Raw genomic sequence first — 23652 nt, 5'->3', positions numbered from 1 at the left:
TCAGAATCATTCAGATGTCACAATGAATAGGGATACTTAAAAAGCCACAATACAGAGCCTGCATTGACTGTTAATTGGTTAAGTGGAATGGGCTTTGTGTCACTGAAGAAGATAAAATTAAACATAAATAAACATCCTGCCAAAACTATGACATCGAATGTTGACTTCCTCATCTCAACAATGCTATATCCTGTGCCTTGTAGAGCGGTGAAATATAAATAGGAATTCGCAATTTGAGCTGTTGCTGGTATTGGAAATTTCGAATGCGGTGTGTATCACGCCTCTTAATGTCAACCTCGCTTGTACGAAATATTAGTTAGGACTAATTTATGCATATTGCTCTAAAAACCTTCTATTGACTCTGTATTCAATTTATTAACTTGATTTGCTAACACATTACTAGAAGGGTTCAAATACCACTTGATGATGTACATTTTCTTATAAAATAAACCATGATAAAATAACTTTGACAGAAATTTAAATTTAATTAGTTTATAAGATTAATAAAAATGTAGCAATATCATGAAATGTTACCTGGAATTTATAACGCATAAATACCGTTGAGTTAAATTAAGTTAATGTATCACTAAACATACTTGATATAGTTGTTAATCTAATCATTTATAAAATAAAATAATAAGAAGTAAAATAATAATAAAGAAAGGAAACAAATAATCGGGAAACAATTTCCAGGAAAAACAATTTTTGTGAAATCGAACCAAGTTTTTAAGTTATAATGCAAAACACATTTAATCATTAACGTTTTAGTTTATGAAATAGCAATATTATCTTTGCTTTTTCCTAGGTTATGTTTAACTGGGTTTCCGTGCAATCCTTGAATACGGCCCGCAGATGTAAATGGTGACTCTCGCAGTTGGCGTATGCTGGTTGCGTGTCACGGGAGAACGCCTTCTCATTGGTAAAATTCACCGGAGCTTGGACCACTTCTGATATCACTAGATCACAGTTCTGTCGCACTAAAAACGTCCTGGGCCTATCGTGTGGTCTAATCGCGCCCAGCCAAGTAACACTTCCTCCCCCTACCTTTGGCAGTCATATAAAGTTTTCGATATAAGTAAGGCTGCAGCCTAGTTCTATTTTAGTAGAACTGGAATCTATTTCACTAACAAAGCTGATATGCTGTCCAAACCTTTGAAGTAAGGCATTACTAACTGGTTATTAACAAAACGTTAAAAAAATCATTAATTAATTTTATTTTTTTATATTTATAAATTTTCAAATATTTTTTTGAAGTTATACTTCTTTAGGCACGTTATAGACAATTATGAGAGCGAATTTTTACGATGCACGCGCACCATGGAACGAAATTTTCACAGTAAGATGGCGGACCCACTTTTATGAACATAAATAAATATATAGTCACTTTCATTAGAATTAGGGGACATACTGAACGTTTTGGTGTGCCAAATGAAACATCATGATATTGAAACTACACTGCAATATATATTCGGTCAACTAAAGTAGTCATAGCAAATATTAAGGATACTAAGGATATTGGTATTACAACAATTATAATACATATTCTCCTTACAATTTTGTCAGGCTTCGTATCGCAATTGTTATTGTGCGGGGTAAATAAGCTAAAAGAACGTGGTTCAAAACTTGTCAATGTAATTTTTTTATTTTTTTTAATATTGATTTCTAGATTATACAAATGGTGCTGTAAGAAAATTATTATTATAAAAATATCTTTTTATTTATGATTTTTAAAATTTTTCCCGAATTTCTAACAAAAAAAGTACGGATTTTCAAGATGGCGGCCGTAACGAAAATTGCAACGGTGACGTATACATTCAAAATGGCGGACATGGTATCCTATTTCATAGAAATGGCTTATCGGAGGCTTTAGACATGGATGCTTAAGCCGTTTTTAGGAATTTGGGTTCTTTCTATGGCAAAAAATTTTTTTTAGGTTTTCGAAATCCTAATTTTTGAATTATGAATTTTTTGAGAATTTTCGTCGGGATTTTTTTCCAAGAAAATAGAAATTTTGGCAAATTTTGAGGAATTTTGGGCACCTTTTAGCAAATATGAAAGTCAAAGGTCAAGGTCAAGGTCATCCAAGATGGTCGCCGTGACATCAGAAATCCATGATGGCCACCGTCCACTCGCTCCTCGCGCCAGTGCCATGTCCCAGTATGCCCTATTCTATACTACTATACTTAAATCTGATGTCAGGCTTAACGACTTGATAAAACCGAAAAATTAAGATAACCTTCAAATTTAATAAATTTAACGGAAGGATAAAACAAATAATGTAAACATTTTAATTTAGGGCCTTTATCCATAACAGAACAGAAACAGCTAGTGGTTCTTAGCCACACTGGCACCCTTATGTTTGTGGACTAGACGGCTGAAGCTAGATTTAGGCATAAAAGAGAATTAAAAATTTTATTCATAAAGATAATTAACATTTCTTTAAGGACATATTTTACTTTTTAAAGTATTAAACAGTTAATAATATTAAATTTTACCGTAATAAATAAAAAAAATTAATTGTCACTTTATTTCTTATTAGAATGTTTATTTTGCAAAGAAACAATTTTCGCATCTTCATGTTTCGCGCCGCTTAGTGTCATCGCCCAATCTTCCCCTTATTTTCCCACCCCTCCGTGATGTATGCTTTTTTTTTTTTTTTTTTTTGCATTGCTGGTCTTCACTCTTTTGCTCGGCACCTGAGCATTGCTCGCGGCCTCGGGACATAAAAGCTTCGGGAGCCACTGATGTCGCCCTTGTTCTCTTATAATTATCCTCGGATATTAATAACATTTGGTGTACGTTGACATGAGCATGAGGTTACACAAGGCCATGTAAGTATCCATTTCAATGTTTGTAATCTAAAGGAGGTGACCTTGTCTGTAAATATGACCAGCGTGTGAAATAATTATTTACTGCTAGTCGTGTCCGGAAAGTAAGTACCGTTTGGTAACTAAGCAAAAAAAGACTCATGAAAACAAATTTATTAAAAGTTTTAGTTTACTACATATCTACATCACATTTTCACTTAGTCGCCATTCAATTCCAAGCACTTTTCGCAACGCTCTACCAATTTATTTAACCCCTCTGCATACAAGTTCGCCACCTGGGAATGGAACGGACACCTCGGATGTGGGCATCATGGACTTCAAATACGCAATGCGTGTAGCCTAAGTACAGGCGCTTAGTAAACATATCCTGAAAAAGTTAAATTTATCTCCGTACTGGAGTCGAAAAATGGTGGCTACCATTTTTTGGGGACGGAAAGAGTTTCACTTTGGTTGATTTAATGAAACTTGAGTCAACAATTACAGCAAAATGTACGGAATTACAATTTTTTACTGGTTTAATTTACAGGAGGCGAACTTCTATGCATAGCGGTTAAATAAACTGGTAGAGCCAACAATTACAGCAAAATGTACGAAATTACAATTTTTTACTGGTTTAATTTACAGGAGGCGATCTTCTATGCATAGCGGTTAAATAAACTGGTAGAGCATTGCGAAAAGTTCTTGTAACTGAATGGCGACTATGTAAAAATTTGATGTACATATGTAGTAAACTAAAACTTAAAAAAAAAAAAAATTCATGAGTTTATTTTTTTAATAATCTAAATTCATTTTTGGCTGCCACATTATTAATTGGTTTTTGGCAATAAACATGTTGATTGGGATTGTATTATGATCTAATGTCGAAAGTAGTTTATGTAGTTTATCACGTAGGCAATTTATAGTTTCGCAAATCTTGGTAAATGCATGATTCCTTGGAGCTTCCGCCTTATAGTCGGGTAGTATAGTGGTAAATTAATTTGCTTTATTTTTGTTATGTTAACCATTTGTCACGATACATTGCGTACTGAATTCTGGAGCTGGAACAAGGATTAAGGATGGGTGCAATGACTGACAACCATGACATCATAGCGAACATCTTGGATGACCTTGACATTAGACTTTGACATTGACCTGTGGGGTCGTTTTAGATTCCGCCATTTTGGATTGCACAATCTTGAATTCCATAATTTTTAAATCGAGCGCCCCACTCCCCGAACATTTCGATTTTCTTTATGGCCGCCATATTGACATTGAGGACCCCAATATTCGAGTGTGTAAAATTTCATTAAGCCACCAAAATAAATTCTAATGTCACATCCACCATCTTGTATCTGATGTCACAATCACTTTTTTTTCCGATTATGATGTCATGTCCACCATATTTTTGTCCTCTGCTGGAGAAACGACTGTGAAGATTATGTACAGCGATGCGTATTTCAAGAAAGTAGTGCATACGGCTCGAGCTGGTATTCATTAAGTAATGGGGCTTCTCACGTCGCTTTAATTCACGGGTAGCTGATGCAGAATTCGAAAAGTGCTAGTGATATGTTCTTGTAGTATAAATTATGTAATAAACCTTTTTAGTAGTATAGGAATGGCGGAGCTGGCACATGGCGCTGGCGCGTGGATTGTGATTGTCGGTCCGCCATCTTGGATTGTGACGTCACAGCGGCCATCTTGGATGGTTGTGACCTTGACCTTTGACCTTGACCTTGAATTTGATCCTCAAAAATCGCCAAAATCCGCCAAAATTGGGCAAAATTTGCCCAAAATTCCTCAAAATTCGCCAAAATTTCCATTTCTGTGGAAAAAAGTTCCACCAAAAAATCTCAAAAAATTCCTCAATTCGAAAATCAGGATTTCGAAAATCCTCAAAAGTCGTTTTGCCCTAGAAAGAACCCTAATTCCTAAAACTGGCTTAAAACTCCTAAGAGATAGCCGCTTATAAGCCATTTCTAGGAATAAGGATACCATGACCGCCATCTTGGATTATGTCGTCACCGATGCATTTTTCGTTACGGCCGCCATCTTTAACTTTTTTATTTATTATCCGATTTAAACGAATTTTTTTTTAAAATTTATAAAAAAATTCAAATAATAAAATTTTAATAAAATATTTATAAAAATCATACATTAACGACACGGAGTTCGGAGTCCTCGGTTCGAACCCGGTGAGGGCAAAAAAAATTAAAAATGGCGACAGGCTCCTTCCTTAATGGTGGCTGCAGGCAGACTGACTCCCACCACTTTTCTTAAAGCAGATATATCGTCACCTAGTATGACGTCATGTCCACCATCTTGTCTTCGTTGCTGGAGACCACCATCTTGTTTTCGTCGGCGAGAGTGCGCAGACGCCATGTTAGTTTAGTTCTTATCCGCTAGAGTGCAGTAATCATTTATTACTAAGGTGCCCGCCATCTTGAAATTTGGACGCCATATTGAAAATCCGTAATTATTTAGCTAGAAATTCGGGAAAAATTTCTAAATTCGTTAAATAAATCACTCATTAATTTACATATTGATTCGATCCACTCCTGTCCTTGGTTCGATACTTGATCGATGCAATAATGTTTAATTTTATGTAAAAAATAATAATTTCAATAAACCATGTTCAACATTCGTAAAGAGACTCTAAATCCTCTACGACCACCATCCTATCAGACATCAAGACCACCATATTGGAAATGCGTAATTTTAATGCTAGAGATCCGGGAAAAAGTTCAGAAATCATTAAATAAATTTCCGATCAATAAACTGATTAATTAGATCGACTAAGGTCCTTGGTACGATCCCAGGCCGATACAAAACAACTTTAATATTTTAAAAAAGCACCACTAAAGTGTAAGGTTCGAGGAATTAAACACCGCAAGTTCTTTTACAAACATAATATTTATTACATAATTTCTATTCTACTACAGGATCACTTACGAAAGCCAGCAATCTTATAATCATTTAGTTCCGCAGCGGTGTGAAATGACTAATTCTTAGCTCCAATCGGTTTATACTAGACAGAGTCCAGCCAGAACCTTTACAGACATAGTCCACCTCTTCTTGACAGAGTTTCTGGATACCGTTTTTAACAGTTTGCTTCACATCGTTAGAACTGTAAATTACTGCAGCCGATGTCTTGAATGCACACTTCTTCACTTTGTCATCGAACGGATATGGCTTTCCATATATACAGTCCAACCACAAGTTATATTTCAAAGGTCCGTTTGTTGCTACATCATCAGTAAGCTGATTGATTATCTTCTGTCTGATATCGTCAAGAAAATTACAAATGTCCTTCGACTCACCGAACGTATTTAGATAATAGTAGTCTTTCAAAGTTCCACGAAATGCAGACTGCGCCAAGTAGAAGCCATTATCGTTCACTTGTAATGCTCCGAACACAGTCTTAGGTTTAGTTCCATGTTCAGACGTCATAACAATCGGTTGCTGGGCATCTGTTTTTTTGGTTGTACGCTTTCGTGTCTCCAATCTAAAGCGAGGAGCCGAAATGTCGGCAGGTAGTTCAGCAGTAGGAGCACAGACTCCACCTTTACATTTTTTCGCATGATGTCGCAAACTGTCAATTCGAGTAAACCATTTAAGGCACTCATCACATCGAAACTTCATGCGAGAAGGATTCTTCGTGCATTTGCTCCGCTCATGTCTTCGTGCATCATGGGAAAATGCGAACGACGTATCACAGTAGCTGCAAGGATACCGTGGTGATGAAGACGATCCTTTCAGACCCGATCCAGATACAGACATTGCAACAGTAGTACCATTTCCAGGCATTCTCTTATGCACATCGATGCATCGTTGTTGCGCCGAAACCTTTACTTTCTGCCGCACAGCAGGACCTTTGCATGCCTTCATGTGCGTTTTCATATTATCTTTTCTGGCAAACTGCTTATGACATTTCTCACAAACAAACATTTTACGATATAGGTTCTTGGCACATTCGCTCCTCTCGTGTCGCCGGGCATTGCTGTTGTTTGAGAAAATCTTGTCGCAGTAACAGCACCGATGTTCGCTAGTTGTCAAATCAGCATCCATTGAAGTCTCCATCAAGGTCGTATCGTCGATCGTCGTGGTTTCCTGCACATCCAGCTCAGTAGTCATTAAGCTATCTTCTGCTGGTGGTATCACATCTGTTGAAATCTCCTCCAATGTCGACGTCGTCGTCGTTGCCAACGGGATCTGCTCCACCATTGTCGTCGCTGACGTCAAGGTTCCCGTAGACGATGGTACAACGTCCATCGAGTTCGGCGTTAAAGTCGGTAAAGATGCCATCGAGTTCTCAAGAACAGGTAATTACACGACTTATGCACCAGATGAAATATTCTAGGTGATCCTTACACCGTCGACGACAGTAACAAACTGAGCGACCTGCTGTCTAGGACTCGCTTATATACATGCACCGGATGGAATAATACGCAAGTCAAATCAAGAACCATTTACTATAATACTAGAGTCAAAACAACATTAAAAATAGAAGGACCATCAACGAAAAGGCAGCACATTTGGAAGCACCGACAACGAAAAGGCAGCACATTTGGAAGCACCGACTACGAAAAGGCAGCACATTTGGAAGCACCGACTACGAAAAGGCAGCACATTTGGAAGCACCGACTACGAAAAGGCAGCACATTTGGAAGCACCGACAACGAAAAGTCAGCACATTTGGAAGCACCGACAACGAAAAGGCAGCACATTTGGAAGCACCGACAACGAAAAGGCAGCACATTTGGAAGCTCCATCAACAAAAAAAAAGGCAAAAAGGAAGCACAAGTTACGAGATCTATGTCTTAGTTAGAAATCAGAATACAAGAAATAAAAACATTAAATTCTTATAATTTAAATTATTTTTTTTATTGCTTTACACTATACAAATGCAAGTAAAACAAGTCATTATTGTATGTAGCCAGCATTCCTCAGTTCCTTGAGTATGAAGGATATTTCTTTGATGCACGAATAGTTTCCTGCACAAAGCGAACCATGTAGAAGTCTTAGCCGGTCAACCAATATGTTTGGATCTTTCCATGATGTGTAATCATTCTCTTCTACCACCATCTTCCTTGCACCTTTATAATTATTATGATCTCTGGTGTCTTCCGTTTTACCACCAACCGCAGGGTAACTTTCATGTTTGAGACGGTGATCATCACAAGCTTGATCAGATTTATTTAATATATCACGTCGTTTCCATCGTTTCGGTCTCAGGACCCCGCCACATTCTTCAATCTTGGCAGCTTTAGGTGCTTCATCATAGTCTATGTCTTTGTAAACAGCCTCAGAGTCACTGTAACAATCACCGTAGAAGGAATCGTCTTCACCCAATTTACCGTAATAATTCGATGTTGATGATGTTGAAGTGTCTTCATCGTCTTCATGCTTCCTTTTTAGGAGTCCATCATTTTTACAAAGTAGGAAAGATCTACTTGAATTCGGCTGGAATATATTCTCACTTTTCACGTTAAGGATTCTTCCATTGTCTTCATTCTTCCGTAAATCATCAACCTTCTTCAATTTAAGTTCTTTGTCGAGATCGGAAGAGCCAAGAAAATTATTGTCGTAATGCAGATCACTCTTCCTTAGGCTAGTAGATTCATCGTTGTCCTCTAGCTTGTACGCAGGCTTGGCGCTACAAGTTCTGCCATGCCTTTTTAGGCTCTCTCTCCGCGTAAACGACTTGCTACATCGAACACAACTTATCATATTGCGCAGTGAATTTTTAACACAGTCATTCTTCTCGTGTTGTCTTTTATTCTTTCTCAAGATAAACTCTTTACTGCAAAACTTACACCTATGTTCTTTCGATACAGCGTCAGATCCCAAATCGGAATTCATATTAGTTACTGAGACTAATGCCAGATACCAATTGAGTGTTTTAAATTAGATTCAATACTTAAATAGAAATTTTTTCATATTTCATCAGCGAGAATTAATATATCTCATGCAAAAGTACTTTATGCATGTAGTTCTGCTTTTCAACAACAGATGTCGCCACATGTTGCTTGCAGGTAAATAATATTTAGTTCTTTTATGCGGGATGCGGGATGCTCACTAACGATCGCAAAAGAAGGATGGCTTCGCTAGACTCCAAGGAAAAGGAAGTTCGTCTTGGATGTTGGTGCTCCACAGATGTCTCATGGCATAATATTAATTTGACTGAGTAATGATATTTTTTAATTCCACCTGATAAAAATATTGCAAGTTTTGATTTAGTAGCAGAAATTATCGAATTAAATGTAACTCCAAATAAAATGACATGTATCATTTGTCAAAAAAAAGAATCCATGCAGACAGCGGTTTCTCAGAATAGTCAGAAACACTTGAAGAAACCACAGGAATGATTGCAAGAACACGGGAAAAACCATCAAAATATTGACAAGAATAATCAGGAGCACACGGAGAAAACCATCATAATATTGACATGGATAATCAGATGCACTCGGAGAAAACAACCACAGGTTTCTTTGATATCATAAAATTACAGGGAAAAAAAATATTTAATAAAAATAAATAAAAAAAATTTAAAATGAAAAAAATTACAAAAATACATAAAATTCTGGCTTGTACTGGAACTCTATCTTTGTTACACAATGAGAAGTTCACAAGCTAGCAGAATCTATTTATGTATTTTTGTAATTTTTTTCATTTTAAATTTTTTTTATTTATTTTTATTAAATTTTTTTTTTCCCTGTAATTTTATGATATCAAAGAAAACGTGTGGTTGTTTTCTCCGAGTGCATCTGATTATCCATGTCAATATTATGATGGTTTTCTCCGTGTGCTCCTGATTATTCTTGTCAATATTATGATGGTTTTCTCCGTGTGCTCCTGATTATTCTTGTCAATATTTTGATGGTTTTTCCCGTGTTCTTGCAATCATTCCTGTGGTTTCTTCAAGTGTTTCTGACTATTCTGAGAAACCGCTGTCTGCATGGATTTTTTTTTTGACTAATGAGACATGTCATTTTATTTGGAGTTACATTTAATTCGATAATTTCTGCTACTAAATCAAAACTTGCAATATTTTTATCAGGTGGAATTAAAAAATATCATTACTCAGTCAAATTAATATTACGCCATTAGACATCTGTGGAGCACCAACATGCAAGACGAACTTCCTTTTCCTTGGAGTCTAGCGAAGCCATCCTTCTTTTGCGATCGTTAGTGAGCATCCCGCATCCCGCATAAAAGAACTAAATATTATTTACCTGCAAGCAACATGTGGCGACATCTGTTGTTGAAAAGCAGAACTACATGCATAAAGTACTTTTGCATGGGATATATTAATTCTCGCTGATGAAATATGAAAAAAATTTCTATTTAAGTATTGAATCTAATTTAAAACACTCAATTGGTATCTGGCATTAGTCTCAGTAACTAATATGAATTCCGATTTGGGATCTGACGCTGTATCGAAAGAACATAGGTGTAAGTTTTGCAGTAAAGAGTTTATCTTGAGAAAGAATAAAAGACAACACGAGAAGAATGACTGTGTTAAAAATCCACTGCGCAATATGATAAGTTGTGTTCGATGTAGCAAGTCGTTTACGCGGAGAGAGAGCCTAAAAAGACATGGCAGAACTTGTAGCGCCAAGCCTGCGTACAAGCTAGAGGACAACGATGAATCTACTAGCCTAAGGAAGAGTGATCTGCATTACGACAATAATTTTCTTGGCTCTTCCGATCTCGACAAAGAACTTAAATTGAAGAAGGTTGATGATTTACGGAAGAATGAAGACAATGGAAGAATCCTTAACGTGAAAAGTGAGAATATATTCCAGCCGAATTCAAGTAGATCTTTCCTACTTTGTAAAAATGATGGACTCCTAAAAAGGAAGCATGAAGACGATGAAGACACTTCAACATCATCAACATCGAATTATTACGGTAAATTGGGTGAAGACGATTCCTTCTACGGTGATTGTTACAGTGACTCTGAGGCTGTTTACAAAGACATAGACTATGATGAAGCACCTAAAGCTGCCAAGATTGAAGAATGTGGCGGTGTCCTGAGACCGAAACGATGGAAACGACGTGATATATTAAATAAATCTGATCAAGCTTGTGATGATCACCGTCTCAAACATGAAAGTTACCCTGCGGTTGGTGGTAAAACGGAAGACACCAGAGATCATAATAATTATAAAGGTGCAAGGAAGATGGTGGTAGAAGAGAATGATTACACATCATGGAAAGATCCAAACATATTGGTTGACCGGCTAAGACTTCTACATGGTTCGCTTTGTGCAGGAAACTATTCGTGCATCAAAGAAATATCCTTCATACTCAAGGAACTGAGGAATGCTGGCTACATACAATAATGGCTTGTTTTACTTGCATTTGTATAGTGTAAAGCAATAAAATAAATAATTTAAATTATAAGAATTTAATGTTTTTATTTCTTGTATTCTGATTTCCAACTAAGACATAGATCTCGTAACTTGTGCTTCCTTTTTGCCTTTTTTTTTTGTTGATGGAGCTTCCAAATGTGCTGCCTTTTCGTTGTCGGTGCTTCCAAATGTGCTGCCTTTTCGTTGTCGGTGCTTCCAAATGTGCTGCCTTTTCGTTGTCGGTGCTTCCAAATGTGCTGCCTTTTCGTAGTCGGTGCTTCCAAATGTGCTGCCTTTTCGTAGTCGGTGCTTCCAAATGTGCTGCCTTTTCGTAGTCGGTGCTTCCAAATGTGCTGCCTTTTCGTTGTCGGTGCTTCCAAATGTTCTGCCTTTTCGTTGATGGTCCTTCTATTTTTAATGTTGTTTTGACTCTAGTATTATAGTAAATGGTTCTTGATTTGACTTGCGTATTATTCCATCCGGTGCATGTATATAAGCGAGTCCTAGACAGCAGGTCGCTCAGTTTGTTACTGTCGTCGACGGTGTAAGGATCACCTAGAATATTTCATCTGGTGCATAAGTCGTGTAATTACCTGTTCTTGAGAACTCGATGGCATCTTTACCGACTTTAACGCCGAACTCGATGGACGTTGTACCATCGTCTACGGGAACCTTGACGTCAGCGACGACAATGGTGGAGCAGATCCCGTTGGCAACGACGACGACGTCGACATTGGAGGAGATTTCAACAGATGTGATACCACCAGCAGAAGATAGCTTAATGACTACTGAGCTGGATGTGCAGGAAACCACGACGATCGACGATACGACCTTGATGGAGACTTCAATGGATGCTGATTTGACAACTAGCGAACATCGGTGCTGTTACTGCGACAAGATTTTCTCAAACAACAGCAATGCCCGGCGACACGAGAGGAGCGAATGTGCCAAGAACCTATATCGTAAAATGTTTGTTTGTGAGAAATGTCATAAGCAGTTTGCCAGAAAAGATAATATGAAAACGCACATGAAGGCATGCAAAGGTCCTGCTGTGCGGCAGAAAGTAAAGGTTTCGGCGCAACAACGATGCATCGATGTGCATAAGAGAATGCCTGGAAATGGTACTACTGTTGCAATGTCTGTATCTGGATCGGGTCTGAAAGAATCGTCTTCATCACCACGGTATCCTTGCAGCTACTGTGATACGTCGTTCGCATTTTCCCATGATGCACGAAGACATGAGCGGAGCAAATGCACGAAGAATCCTTCTCGCATGAAGTTTCGATGTGATGAGTGCCTTAAATGGTTTACTCGAATTGACAGTTTGCGACATCATGCGAAAAAATGTAAAGGTGGAGTCTGTGCTCCTACTGCTGAACTACCTGCCGACATTTCGGCTCCTCGCTTTAGATTGGAGACACGAAAGCGTACAACCAAAAAAACAGATGCCCAGCAACCGATTGTTATGACGTCTGAACATGGAACTAAACCTAAGACTGTGTTCGGAGCATTACAAGTGAACGATAATGGCTTCTACTTGGCGCAGTCTGCATTTCGTGGAACTTTGAAAGACTACTATTTTCTAAATACGTTCGGTGAGTCGAAGGACATTTGTAATTTTCTTGACGATATCAGACAGAAGATAATCAATCAGCTTACTGATGATGTAGCAACAAACGGACCTTTGAAATATAACTTGTGGTTGGACTGTATATATGGAAAGCCATATCCGTTCGATGACAAAGTGAAGAAGTGTGCATTCAAGACATCGGCTGCAGTAATTTACAGTTCTAACGATGTGAAGCAAACTGTTAAAAACGGTATCCAGAAACTCTGTCAAGAAGAGGTGGACTATGTCTGTAAAGGTTCTGGCTGGACTCTGTCTAGTATAAACCGATTGGAGCTAAGAATTAGTCATTTCACACCGCTGCGGAACTAAATGATTATAAGATTGCTGGCTTTCGTAAGTGATCCTGTAGTAGAATAGAAATTATGTAATAAATATTATGTTTGTAAAAGAACTTGCGGTGTTTAATTCCTCGAACCTTACACTTTAGTGGTGCTTTTTTAAAATATTAAAGTTGTTTTGTATCGGCCTGGGATCGTACCAAGGACCTTAGTCGATCTAATTAATCAGTTTATTGATCGGAAATTTATTTAATGATTTCTGAACTTTTTCCCGGATCTCTAGCATTAAAATTACGCATTTCCAATATGGTGGTCTTGATGTCTGATAGGATGGTGGTCGTAGAGGATTTAGAGTCTCTTTACGAATGTTGAACATGGTTTATTGAAATTATTATTTTTTACATAAAATTAAACATTATTGCATCGATCAAGTATCGAACCAAGGACAGGAGTGGATCGAATCAATATGTAAATTAATGAGTGATTTATTTAACGAATTTAGAAATTTTTCCCGAATTTCTAGCTAAATAATTACGGATTTTCAATATGGCGTCCAAATTTCAAGATGGCGGGCACCTTAGTAATAAATGATTACTGCACTCTAGCGGATAAGAACTAAACTAACATGGCGTCTGCGCACTCTCGCCGACGAAAACAAGATGGTGGTCTCCAGCAACGAAGACAAGATGGTGGACATGATGTCATACTAGGTGACGATATATCTGCTTTAAGAAAAGTGGTGGGAGTCAGTCTGCCTGCAGCCACCATTAAGGAAGGAGCCTGTCGCCATTTTTAATTTTTTTTGCCCTCACCGGGTTCGAACCGAGGACTCCGAACTCCGTGTCGTTAATGTATGATTTTTATAAATATTTTATTAAAATTTTATTATTTGAATTTTTTTATAAATTTTAAAAAAAAATTCGTTTAAATCGGATAATAAATAAAAAAGTTAAAGATGGCGGCCGTAACGAAAAATGCATCGGTGACGACATAATCCAAGATGGCGGTCATGGTATCCTTATTCCTAGAAATGGCTTATAAGCGGCTATCTCTTAGGAGTTTTAAGCCAGTTTTAGGAATTAGGGTTCTTTCTAGGGCAAAACGACTTTTGAGGATTTTCGAAATCCTGATTTTCGAATTGAGGAATTTTTTGAGATTTTTTGGTGGAACTTTTTTCCACAGAAATGGAAATTTTGGCGAATTTTGAGGAATTTTGGGCAAATTTTGCCCAATTTTGGCGGATTTTGGCGATTTTTGAGGATCAAATTCAAGGTCAAGGTCAAAGGTCAAGGTCACAACCATCCAAGATGGCCGCTGTGACGTCACAATCCAAGATGGCGGACCGACAATTACAATCCACGCGCCAGCGCCATGTGCCAGCTCCGCCATTCCTATACTACTCTTTTTATTTACAATTTCGTTATTTAATTTTTAAAACCCTACTATTTTCTGATACTTTAAATTAAATAACCTATTTTAAATTGATCAAGGATCGATACGAGGACGGACATGAATCAATCTTCATTTTTAATAAGCGATTATTTTATTAAATATAGAATTATTTTCGAATTTCTTTATAATAATTACAGAATTTCAAGATGGTCAGCAAGATGGCACATGTGAAGGTAATAAATAAAACTGTACTCTTGCGGGTAAAAATTAAACTAACATGGTGGCAGTGACCTCTAGTGGGTGATGCTATTATTGATTCAAACTAAAAATAATTAAAAGTCTTAATACGTGTGTTATTTTTTATATACTTTAATTAATTCTCGGTCTGGTAAATGTCTCCATGGCCGTGTGGTCAAAGGTATATACTTTCCAATTCACAGGTCTGAGCTGTCATGGTTTGAATAACCATGTTTCCAATGTATTTTGAATAAAAGAATTAAATTAATACGTCATTAAGGACCAATAACATTGGCAGGTAATGGAACATTGACCTTAAGTGCCTAAGACAGAACGATGCTGGCGCACTCTAAGAACAAATATCAGAAACAAAGATGTCGGTATCCAAGATGGAGGCCTCCATCAGAGCAGAAAAACCGAGATGGCAGTCATGATGACATCCAAGATGGTGGCCTCCAGCAGATGACAAAAAAAGATGGTGGACAGAACATCAGAATAGAAAAAAAATAGTGGTTGTGACATCAGATTCAAGATGGAGGATGTGACATTAGAATTAAATTTGGTTTGGTAGAACGAAAATTTTAATGATTTGGGGAGTGGGGCTCTCGATTTCAAAATGGCAGAATCCAAGATGGCGGATTACAAAATGGTGAAAACCAAAATTGCGGGACTATAAATGGCTGCCTGGGCCAAGGTCAATGTTTAAGGTTGTCCAAAATGACCGCAGTGACATTATGGTTGTCGGACATTGTACCCATCCTCAATCCTCGCTTCAGCTTTAGGGCCAGTACTAATAGAGTTGTATAACCCTGAATAAGTAATTGATTATCTATATAAATATTTTTATTTAGGTTTTGCTTGGCTTCGCGTTTAGATTTAATCTGTATAATTGGTATTTGTGTATATGTCATTTCAGTACTAATATTGACTTGATGTAGGCTTTTGGACATACGCCATTGCTTAGCACATGTATGTCTGCAGAAGAAAACTACAAAAAAACACAAATGACAAAAAACACAAATTAAGCAAAAAATTATTGTTGTCAGGATTTAACGCCACACAATATTCCACAACAGGAATATGGTCAACAAACAAGGAAAAAACAAAGAAAAATGGACTAACAGAACGAAAAAACCCCCAAAAATGATGACAGCACAAAAATTCCGAACAAAAAAAAAAATTAAACACAGTTGAAACGAGACAAAAAACACAGCAAAACGAATAGACGGAACAAACACAATAGTTTTCTGCCTGAGGACGGGAGCAGATAGCAGTTCCCGAAACGTCGCTTGTTTCTGTTTTTTTAGAAAACTGCTGTGTTTGTTTCGTCTTTTCGTTTGGTCGTGTTTTTGTCTCGTTTTGGCTGTTGTGCTGAATTTTTTGGGTTCAATATTTTTTGTGCTGTCATCATTTGTGGGGGTTTTTTCGTTTCTCTTTTTGTTTTTGTTTTTTGTGGAAAACAATTGTGTTTGTTTCGTCTTTTCGTTTTGCTGTGTTTTTTTGTCTCGTTTCAACTGTTGTGTTGAATTTTTTTTTTAGGGGGGGGGGGGGGGTTCAGAATTTTTGTGCTGTCATCATTTGTGGGGTTTTATTCGTTCTGTTAGTCCATTTTTCTTTGTTTTTTCCTTGTTTGTTGACCATATTCCTGTTGTGGAATATTGTGTGGCGTTAAATCCTGACAACAGCAATTTTTTGCTTAATTTGTGTTTTTTGTCATTTGTGTTTTTTTTGTGGTTTTCTTCTGCAGACATACATGTGCTAAGCAATGGCGTATGTCCAAAAGCCTACATCAAGTCATGCACTCCCATTGCACAAATCTTTCAAAGATAGTACTAATATTGAAATATTCAATGCTATTTTACATATTAAACCTGCATAGTGTGTTGGTAAATCGACAGCTATACGTTATCTTGTCTGTTGGTTGTCTAGTATTAGAAGTTTGAAATTTGGGACAGACCAGTTATGATTTGTCTGCATGTAATTTTTTGCGTTTATAAATGGTTGTAAAAATACAGCCTTGCTGTGACATATTTCACTTTTCCATGAGGTATACCTGCGGTTTACGTATATTGTTTCACTAACATAGTTGCTGACAGTAACTTAACATCTTTTGGCACGTATCTAGTTGTACATAATTTTAAGTAGGTATATTATGTTATTTTTATTTATACGGCTATTGTACACACTATATACCTGATACTCTTTGCGCGCGTCGTATTGCAACAGACGTATAATATGTATGAACATAATATTTTTTCACATTTTGTCAATGAATTACTCGTTCCTCTTGCTAGTTAAGAAATGGTATGAACTCACTGTTTGATGATGGTAATACTGTGGAACTTAAAGTCTTGTTACATCTACGTGACTACTTACTACAATTTATAAAATAATTTATTTTTTGGATTTTTAAAAAACATTCCGGCGTTTCCAATTTGAATAATCTTTGATTAACTTTGTGGTAACGTCCTTCCACTAATTAGTTATATATCAAACACACCCCAACCTCTCTCTGTCTCTGTTCTAGCACAGAGCTACTTGTTAGTTTTTTTGGCTCCTTTTGAAGTGCTTTTGGAGGCTTCTCGGCTCGTACCTGCAGCTAAGGAGGCTTCTCGGCTCGTACCTGCAGCTAAGGAGGCTTCAATTTGTTTGTAAATTTATTGTCAAAGAAATTTAAAATGTTTAAATACTGAAGTGCAAGCTCCATCATAATTTTGTAGTAGCATGTTTCTTGCTGTGGAAAAACTTGTGTTGAGAAGAAATGGTTTAGTAGAACTCATTGCATTTGATATTTGTATCTTGTCATTAGTATCCGTTACTAAAACGAATTTGAATGCAGCATCAATAAATTGTACTACGTCATACCTCCAGTCAGCTGTAACACTGAAGTTAATATATTTCCAATTATTTAAGGATTACAAATGGAAAGCATATATTTATAAAATTTTCAATTTAAAAAAACCCTTTAGCCCAGCAGATGTTCTCAAAGATTTAGAATTAATTTCTTTATAAAAAAATTTTTAAAGTTACGGAATGTTCAATGTTCTCAGTAAATTAAATTAATTAAATATATTTTACTTTCTTGCCTATTTACAATATTTAATATTTTTAATGGTCTGCCAAAAGAAAATTATAAACATAAATTTTACTCGCAATTTTCTTTTCGCTAAGAGAATATCATTGTTTATTCTTGTTTAGAACAAAGCTTGAAATGAAAATTGGCAAAACGTTATGCAACCAGGTGTGGAAGTTTTTTTAATGCGATTATTCTATGGCCATTAATAAGCAAGATTTTTGAGAATCCGCACTTTTAATTTCTAGCCTTGTTTGAACTCTTAAATATGATTTTGATTTATTAGAGTCACAACCACTGCACGATGATTGGTGGGGAAGGGAGAAGGTAAGTAATAACTTTCACGAAATGAAAAATGTGTTTGTTGAATTTTTTAAACTCGTTCTTGTATTCGTGAGTCGTGTTTGCCGTCTCTCCCCTGGCTGTGCAGAGATCGCAGCGCACCGCTTCTATCAGTAACTATTTACCGATCATATTTACGTGTGTAAAACACACAAAAAAAAACAGTTAAACATATTCATGGACAAAGTACACGTACTGACAAAAGATAAAATTTAGGCCTTGTGGACTGATCGGATCCTCGAACTAGTTGCTCGAAAAGCAATCCCGGTCCGATGCCGAAGCGTGCCGATAGCAAAATGCCGAGACGAGTCGAGCTGTTCCGATCGAGTGCGCGGCCTTCCATTTGAAAGCATGGATTCATACGATTACCGACTGGTCCGAGCCGAGTTGGACCATTGCTTCGTCCCGGGATCGCTGGACGTGGATGCTACAGTTACATGTTTCCCGCTGGCTCGAGTCTTGACTTGGAAACTCCCAAAACTCTTATTTTCATACCGGCATGCCTAAACTGTTACACTCGTCCACATGGTCCGCCGTACTTGTTGGCGACCAAACAACCAGCCTCTCGACCACTGCGTCCGCCGTGACCGACCAAGATATCCCAACGATCCCTCTACCTGTTTGGTATACTGTGTCCATGTGTGACCACACACCACACACCAACTGTCAAGCCGAGGCCACACAGACTGCTGCGGTATGTTTCGCTGCCTGGTAGCTACTCCGGATAGTCGGAGGGACGCATGCTGTGGGACTCAAGTGATGATTCCGACGATGATAATATTGTACTGGCTCTCAAAATATGTAAATGTAAAAATTAATGGGGTCATGAAGTTAATCTAAAAAAAGAATTGGGAGATTATCATCATTTTATGAAGCAGTAGCGTGAGGACGAAGCCAAATTTATGAATTATTTCAGAACAAATACAACTCACTTCTATAGCATTCCCTTGAAATCAAATCCCAGACATTATTACGCATATCCTGCTTTCTTTAATCTTCTATCGATTTATTCCATAAACGTGGATATGTTCGTACAAATCAAATAAAATTTTCCGTCGATATGATACTAATTTAAAGCAAACACCAAAGTACAGCACAATTCCGGGCGAAAACAGATGTTTTGGTTTATCTGCGCATGCGTGAAGACAGCGATGTTATAGAGAAAAAAAGCCGTGAACCAAACACCTGGCAACGCCGCGAACATAGCGAACACAGTTGTGTGCGGCCAGTGACACCTGAGATGCAGCTGGCTATATTTTACTCGCATAACGAACATCGTGAACCTAGCGAGCATAGCGCTCTGTGTGGCCGTAGCTTCAGTCCCGCACACTCCCACAGCACTCGGCTGCCGCCTCACGTCACTCAGCTGACGCCACTTTCAGACGGAGGAGACCGTAAACTACTACTACGGAATTAAACAGGTAAAAAGTATTTTTTCATAACCACTACTCCAAAAGATATTTTAGAGGACTTTTCAATATTACTTGCGTTTCTTACATTTTAGATAAAGTTGGCTTGAAAGAAAAGCGACTAAACTGTGATATTAATTGTTCCCATTACATATCAAATGTCGTTGCAGAATCAATTTCATTCGCGCTTAAAAAAATTCCAAATGTTTTTTAAACCTTAACTTTTAAAGTTTTATATAAATTTAAGTCGGATGATGAATACACGTGAAATTGTAATTTTTGCTGAAATTTAAGATTAAATTAAATTTTGGTTATGTTGTCGATAAAATTTAGATGCCAAGACTTGTTTACCAGTAGGATCTAGAAATAACTTCGATTTGTTTTTGAAACCAAACAGTTTTAGCAGAGAGTAAGTTCAAAATGTTACCACCAGACCATTGAAAAAATTAAATCTTAATTATTTGGAGGTCTTAAAATACTAGGTACAAGCGAACCATCAAAAATAAACCAGTAGTTTTTAATCAATTACATGATTTCATCATTTTATTTATTTTTATCATTTCTTTAACTAATGTGTCTGTCTGTACTGTGATATATTTGTCTAAATAATTCCTTCCAAAAAAATATTCTCTGCTGTCTTATGTTTTAATTGTTTGATTTCGGCTGATTTGAGCTTTTTCCCTGTGTTTGCATATTGATATTTTGATCGTTATTGATGTATCGTAGGCATAAAGTGTTATCAGCAATAGTGTTTGTCCGCAAAAAGAGAGCGCGGTGCGCGTGGCTTGTTCGCAGGAGAACTCGCGGCTGCTGACGGGCCAGCCCGTGGCTCCGTGCCGCACGCTGCCCACGGCGCAGAGGGACAGGACCCGCGCCATCAACATAGATCGATTCTCTAGAGTTTTCTTCCCTCTGCTGTTCGCGGTTTTGAATGCCACGTACTGGGTCATGTTTGCCGAGTTTTTGTAACTGTGGCCTGTTTCGACTGAGCGGTGACAACGCATCATGAGCAGGAGCGTACGCAGAATTTCATTCCGATAAGTGGGTGGGGGATCTCCACCCCTCTGCCCGCCCCCCTGCGTACGCCTTTTATCATGACCGAGATCAAACAACGTTCATGTTCATAGAGCCTATAACGATAATTTTTCATTCAAAAAATAATACCAATTCGTTATTAAAAGTATTCAAGTGAACGACTATCGCAAGGTCAGATTTTTTATCACCATCCAAATATACTCTGAAAAGCCAAATTAACTTTCGTACTAACACGTGAATAAATAACTATGTTTTACAACTGGCTGCAAATCAAGGAATAAATTAACTAAACATAACTACTTCAATATGTTTAACATGATAATTATGTTAAATGGAAAGCCATATTAATGAGGTTCTCCAAGTATTTAAGACAGTCTATTATATCAAATTTATAATAAACGTGTTAAAAAATTTAAATTTTTGTCACATTAAAAAAACCTTAATTAGTTCATAATATATTATGGCATATCCATTTCTATTCAACATATAACGGTATTTCCGTGAAAATTTAATAAATAATTATTTAATTTGAAAATGTTTACAATAATTTCAAAGTTCATCCTTTCAGGTGGTCAACATATATTAACCACTGCTGTATTCTTCTCTCGTCTAACCCAATTGAGTTCTCCAAGTTCCGAAAGACGTAGAATCTAACATTATTTACCATTTATTTAATGGTATTTGTTTATGAATAGTTAAGGCAGTCTTATTTTTGTGGTTCCTTTTCTGAAAATCCGCCACATTACATGGGCGGAAAATTGAAATTCTAATATCGGACTTACTGTATGGGCATTCAAAAAGCCACTTCTTACACGGTGTTCATAAACTGACTATCAGGGCAGAGTTAAACTCTAAGACCGGGGCTACATGAGAATGACGCTCAGCAATCACGAGCACATGTTACACGACATACGTTACGCATATGTATCATTGACTTTCCCAAAATACAATCGAAATTGAACTCTATTTCATGTTACTAAATACCTGGATACAAATTAAACAGAAACTTGTCAAAAACAAAAAAAATAAACATTTTATTATCATCTACAATTTGTGCATTATTGGATTTTTGTAAACGGTAAGATATTTTATTTCAATTAGATGCGAAGCTGTAAACGTGGTTGCAAATCCAACGTCACTTCTGGATCCACTTGAATATGCTGCTTGCACATATTTGTTAGTTGTTCTACTATGTGTGTTTTCATGTAAGTTTTTCAAGAAACCCCCACAGCATATCTATGACATAGTTATCATTAAATTGTCTGTCCTGAAACATAAAAACTTTTGTGAAGTTGAAGTCTTTTTGTTCCTGGTTAATTATTCTGATTATTCTTAAGGTTTTGTAGCATAGAACCAAACAGAATTAAAAATATATATATCTATTGTTTTTTTAATTGTATTTGTGTATAACACTTCAGCATCACATAAAAAGAAAATTATGTTATTTTAAACTGATGATGCATGTACTTTCACAGATAAATCTTTGCTTTTGAACTGCATTATTATTTCCAATAAATTACAAATAAATCCATTATATTCGTCCGTTCTTCCATCTATAGTTATAATTAATTTGTTTAATGTTGCTATAAATGTGAACCCTGAACCATGTTAAAATTTTCTTAACTATTTTCTCTATTTATATCTTTCTACGAGTTTCCGGTAATTTTCACTTTGTGAAGTATACATATAACCATAACTTTAGAAATTTTTAAAGGAACACTGCTGTACATTATATTGAACTGCTATTAAAGCATACCTAATATCAAAATAAAATAAACATGAAAAAAATTCAATAAAAATGACATTAAATCATCCCGTATATTTTAGAAATTTCTAAATTAAACATATTAAAATAAATATACGGTTTGTTTACAAAGCAGTACACAAAGTAGCTCTTACACTACTACTAATTAATTTTTAATTTCTTTACGTTTGGACCATAATTTGCGGTATATTTATTAAAATTAAACAACATTGCTTGTCATATTTATAAAGAAAGCCATTTGTTTTATATTAAAGATTTTTTAAATTTTATTTGGCAATGAATTTGTACAATGCATTATTCAAGGAAGGTTCAATCTGTGTATTGTATATTTAAAAAGAGCTATTTATATTCTTAAGAACGTTGTGGGAAAACGTTAAATAACGTAAAATACATGAAATGGACATGAAACCTAGCCATAATATTATAAGGTGTCATTAATTGCTGAAAATGTGTATGTGCATACCGTACCCTTTCAAATGAACTCCCATTTATGGAATATATTTGGAAGACATCTACAATGTTCTGAATATATATTTATTTACCCTGGAATGTTTCAAGTTTGTCCTTGAGACGTCCCAGGGATCATTATGTGGAAACCCATAGGAAATCATAAGAGGAAGTCCATAGAGTACCGGTACCACAACTGTTGGATGTTCAAGGACCATCCTACTAGTACGTCGATGGGCCATTCCACCAAGATATACATTGACAATTTCATCAGGAGATACAATGGCCATACACCTGTATGTATATGTGCTAACTCCTAGGATATGCTTATGTAATCTCATCAAAACTTTCATTTTCTATAGAATTAGAACAGCTATATATAGAGGCACAAATTTTTAGTAGATTCATTTCACGCTAAGCTGTAATTATCTAAACCTATATATAATCAAGCGTTTTAGGACATTTTTTGGTCGATAATAAGGTCACATCCTTTGGAGGGTTACACGTAGGTAATTAGGTAAACATTTCTTCTCCTTGTTTATATTTGGCTCAGGGTCGTCCAGAAAATATCAAGAGAAGTCCAACAATTGAATTAATCAAATTTATATGTGCTTTAAGTCTTCTTTATTGCCATATGAATCGCGAAATATTTATTCGTAGTTCTAGCCATAGGTAATTCGACCAAGAAGTTTGTATGGAATTCTAACTGAACCAAACAGGTTCATATCGTTGTAATTGCTCTTATAGGAATATAAATAGGTAGTTACTATTACATTGAAAATGGAAGCCTGCTAATCCATACATTGTACAGCTGATATATTTTCTTACATTTAAAACAGTTAGTAATGTGAAATAATAAAATACACATTTGAGGGTAAAGTCA

At 36.5% G+C, this 23652-nt stretch overlaps 1 protein-coding gene across 2 annotated transcripts in view; it reads left to right on the top strand.

Annotated features, from left to right (window-relative positions):
* Positions 1 to 22091, top strand: part of LOC134529380 (glycine receptor subunit alpha-2) — a 314756-nt gene extending 292665 nt beyond the window's left edge. Inside the window, exon 12 of one of the 2 annotated variants that reach the window (XM_063363379.1) lies at positions 20318 to 22091. In XM_063363379.1, the coding sequence (XP_063219449.1) occupies positions 20318 to 20491 (174 nt within the window). In that variant the 3' untranslated portion in view covers positions 20492 to 22091. The remainder of the gene's footprint in view (positions 1 to 20317) is intronic. The other variant, XM_063363377.1, reaches the window with a different exon arrangement.
* Positions 22092 to 23652: the final 1561 nt, after the last annotated feature.

The sequence above is a fragment of the Bacillus rossius genome, chromosome 2 (assembly GCF_032445375.1).
Source record: "Bacillus rossius redtenbacheri isolate Brsri chromosome 2, Brsri_v3, whole genome shotgun sequence".
NCBI lineage: Eukaryota > Metazoa > Arthropoda > Insecta > Phasmatodea > Bacillidae > Bacillus > Bacillus rossius.
The sequence above is the reverse complement of the archived record's forward strand: the minus strand, read 5'-3'. Positions and strand labels throughout refer to the sequence as shown.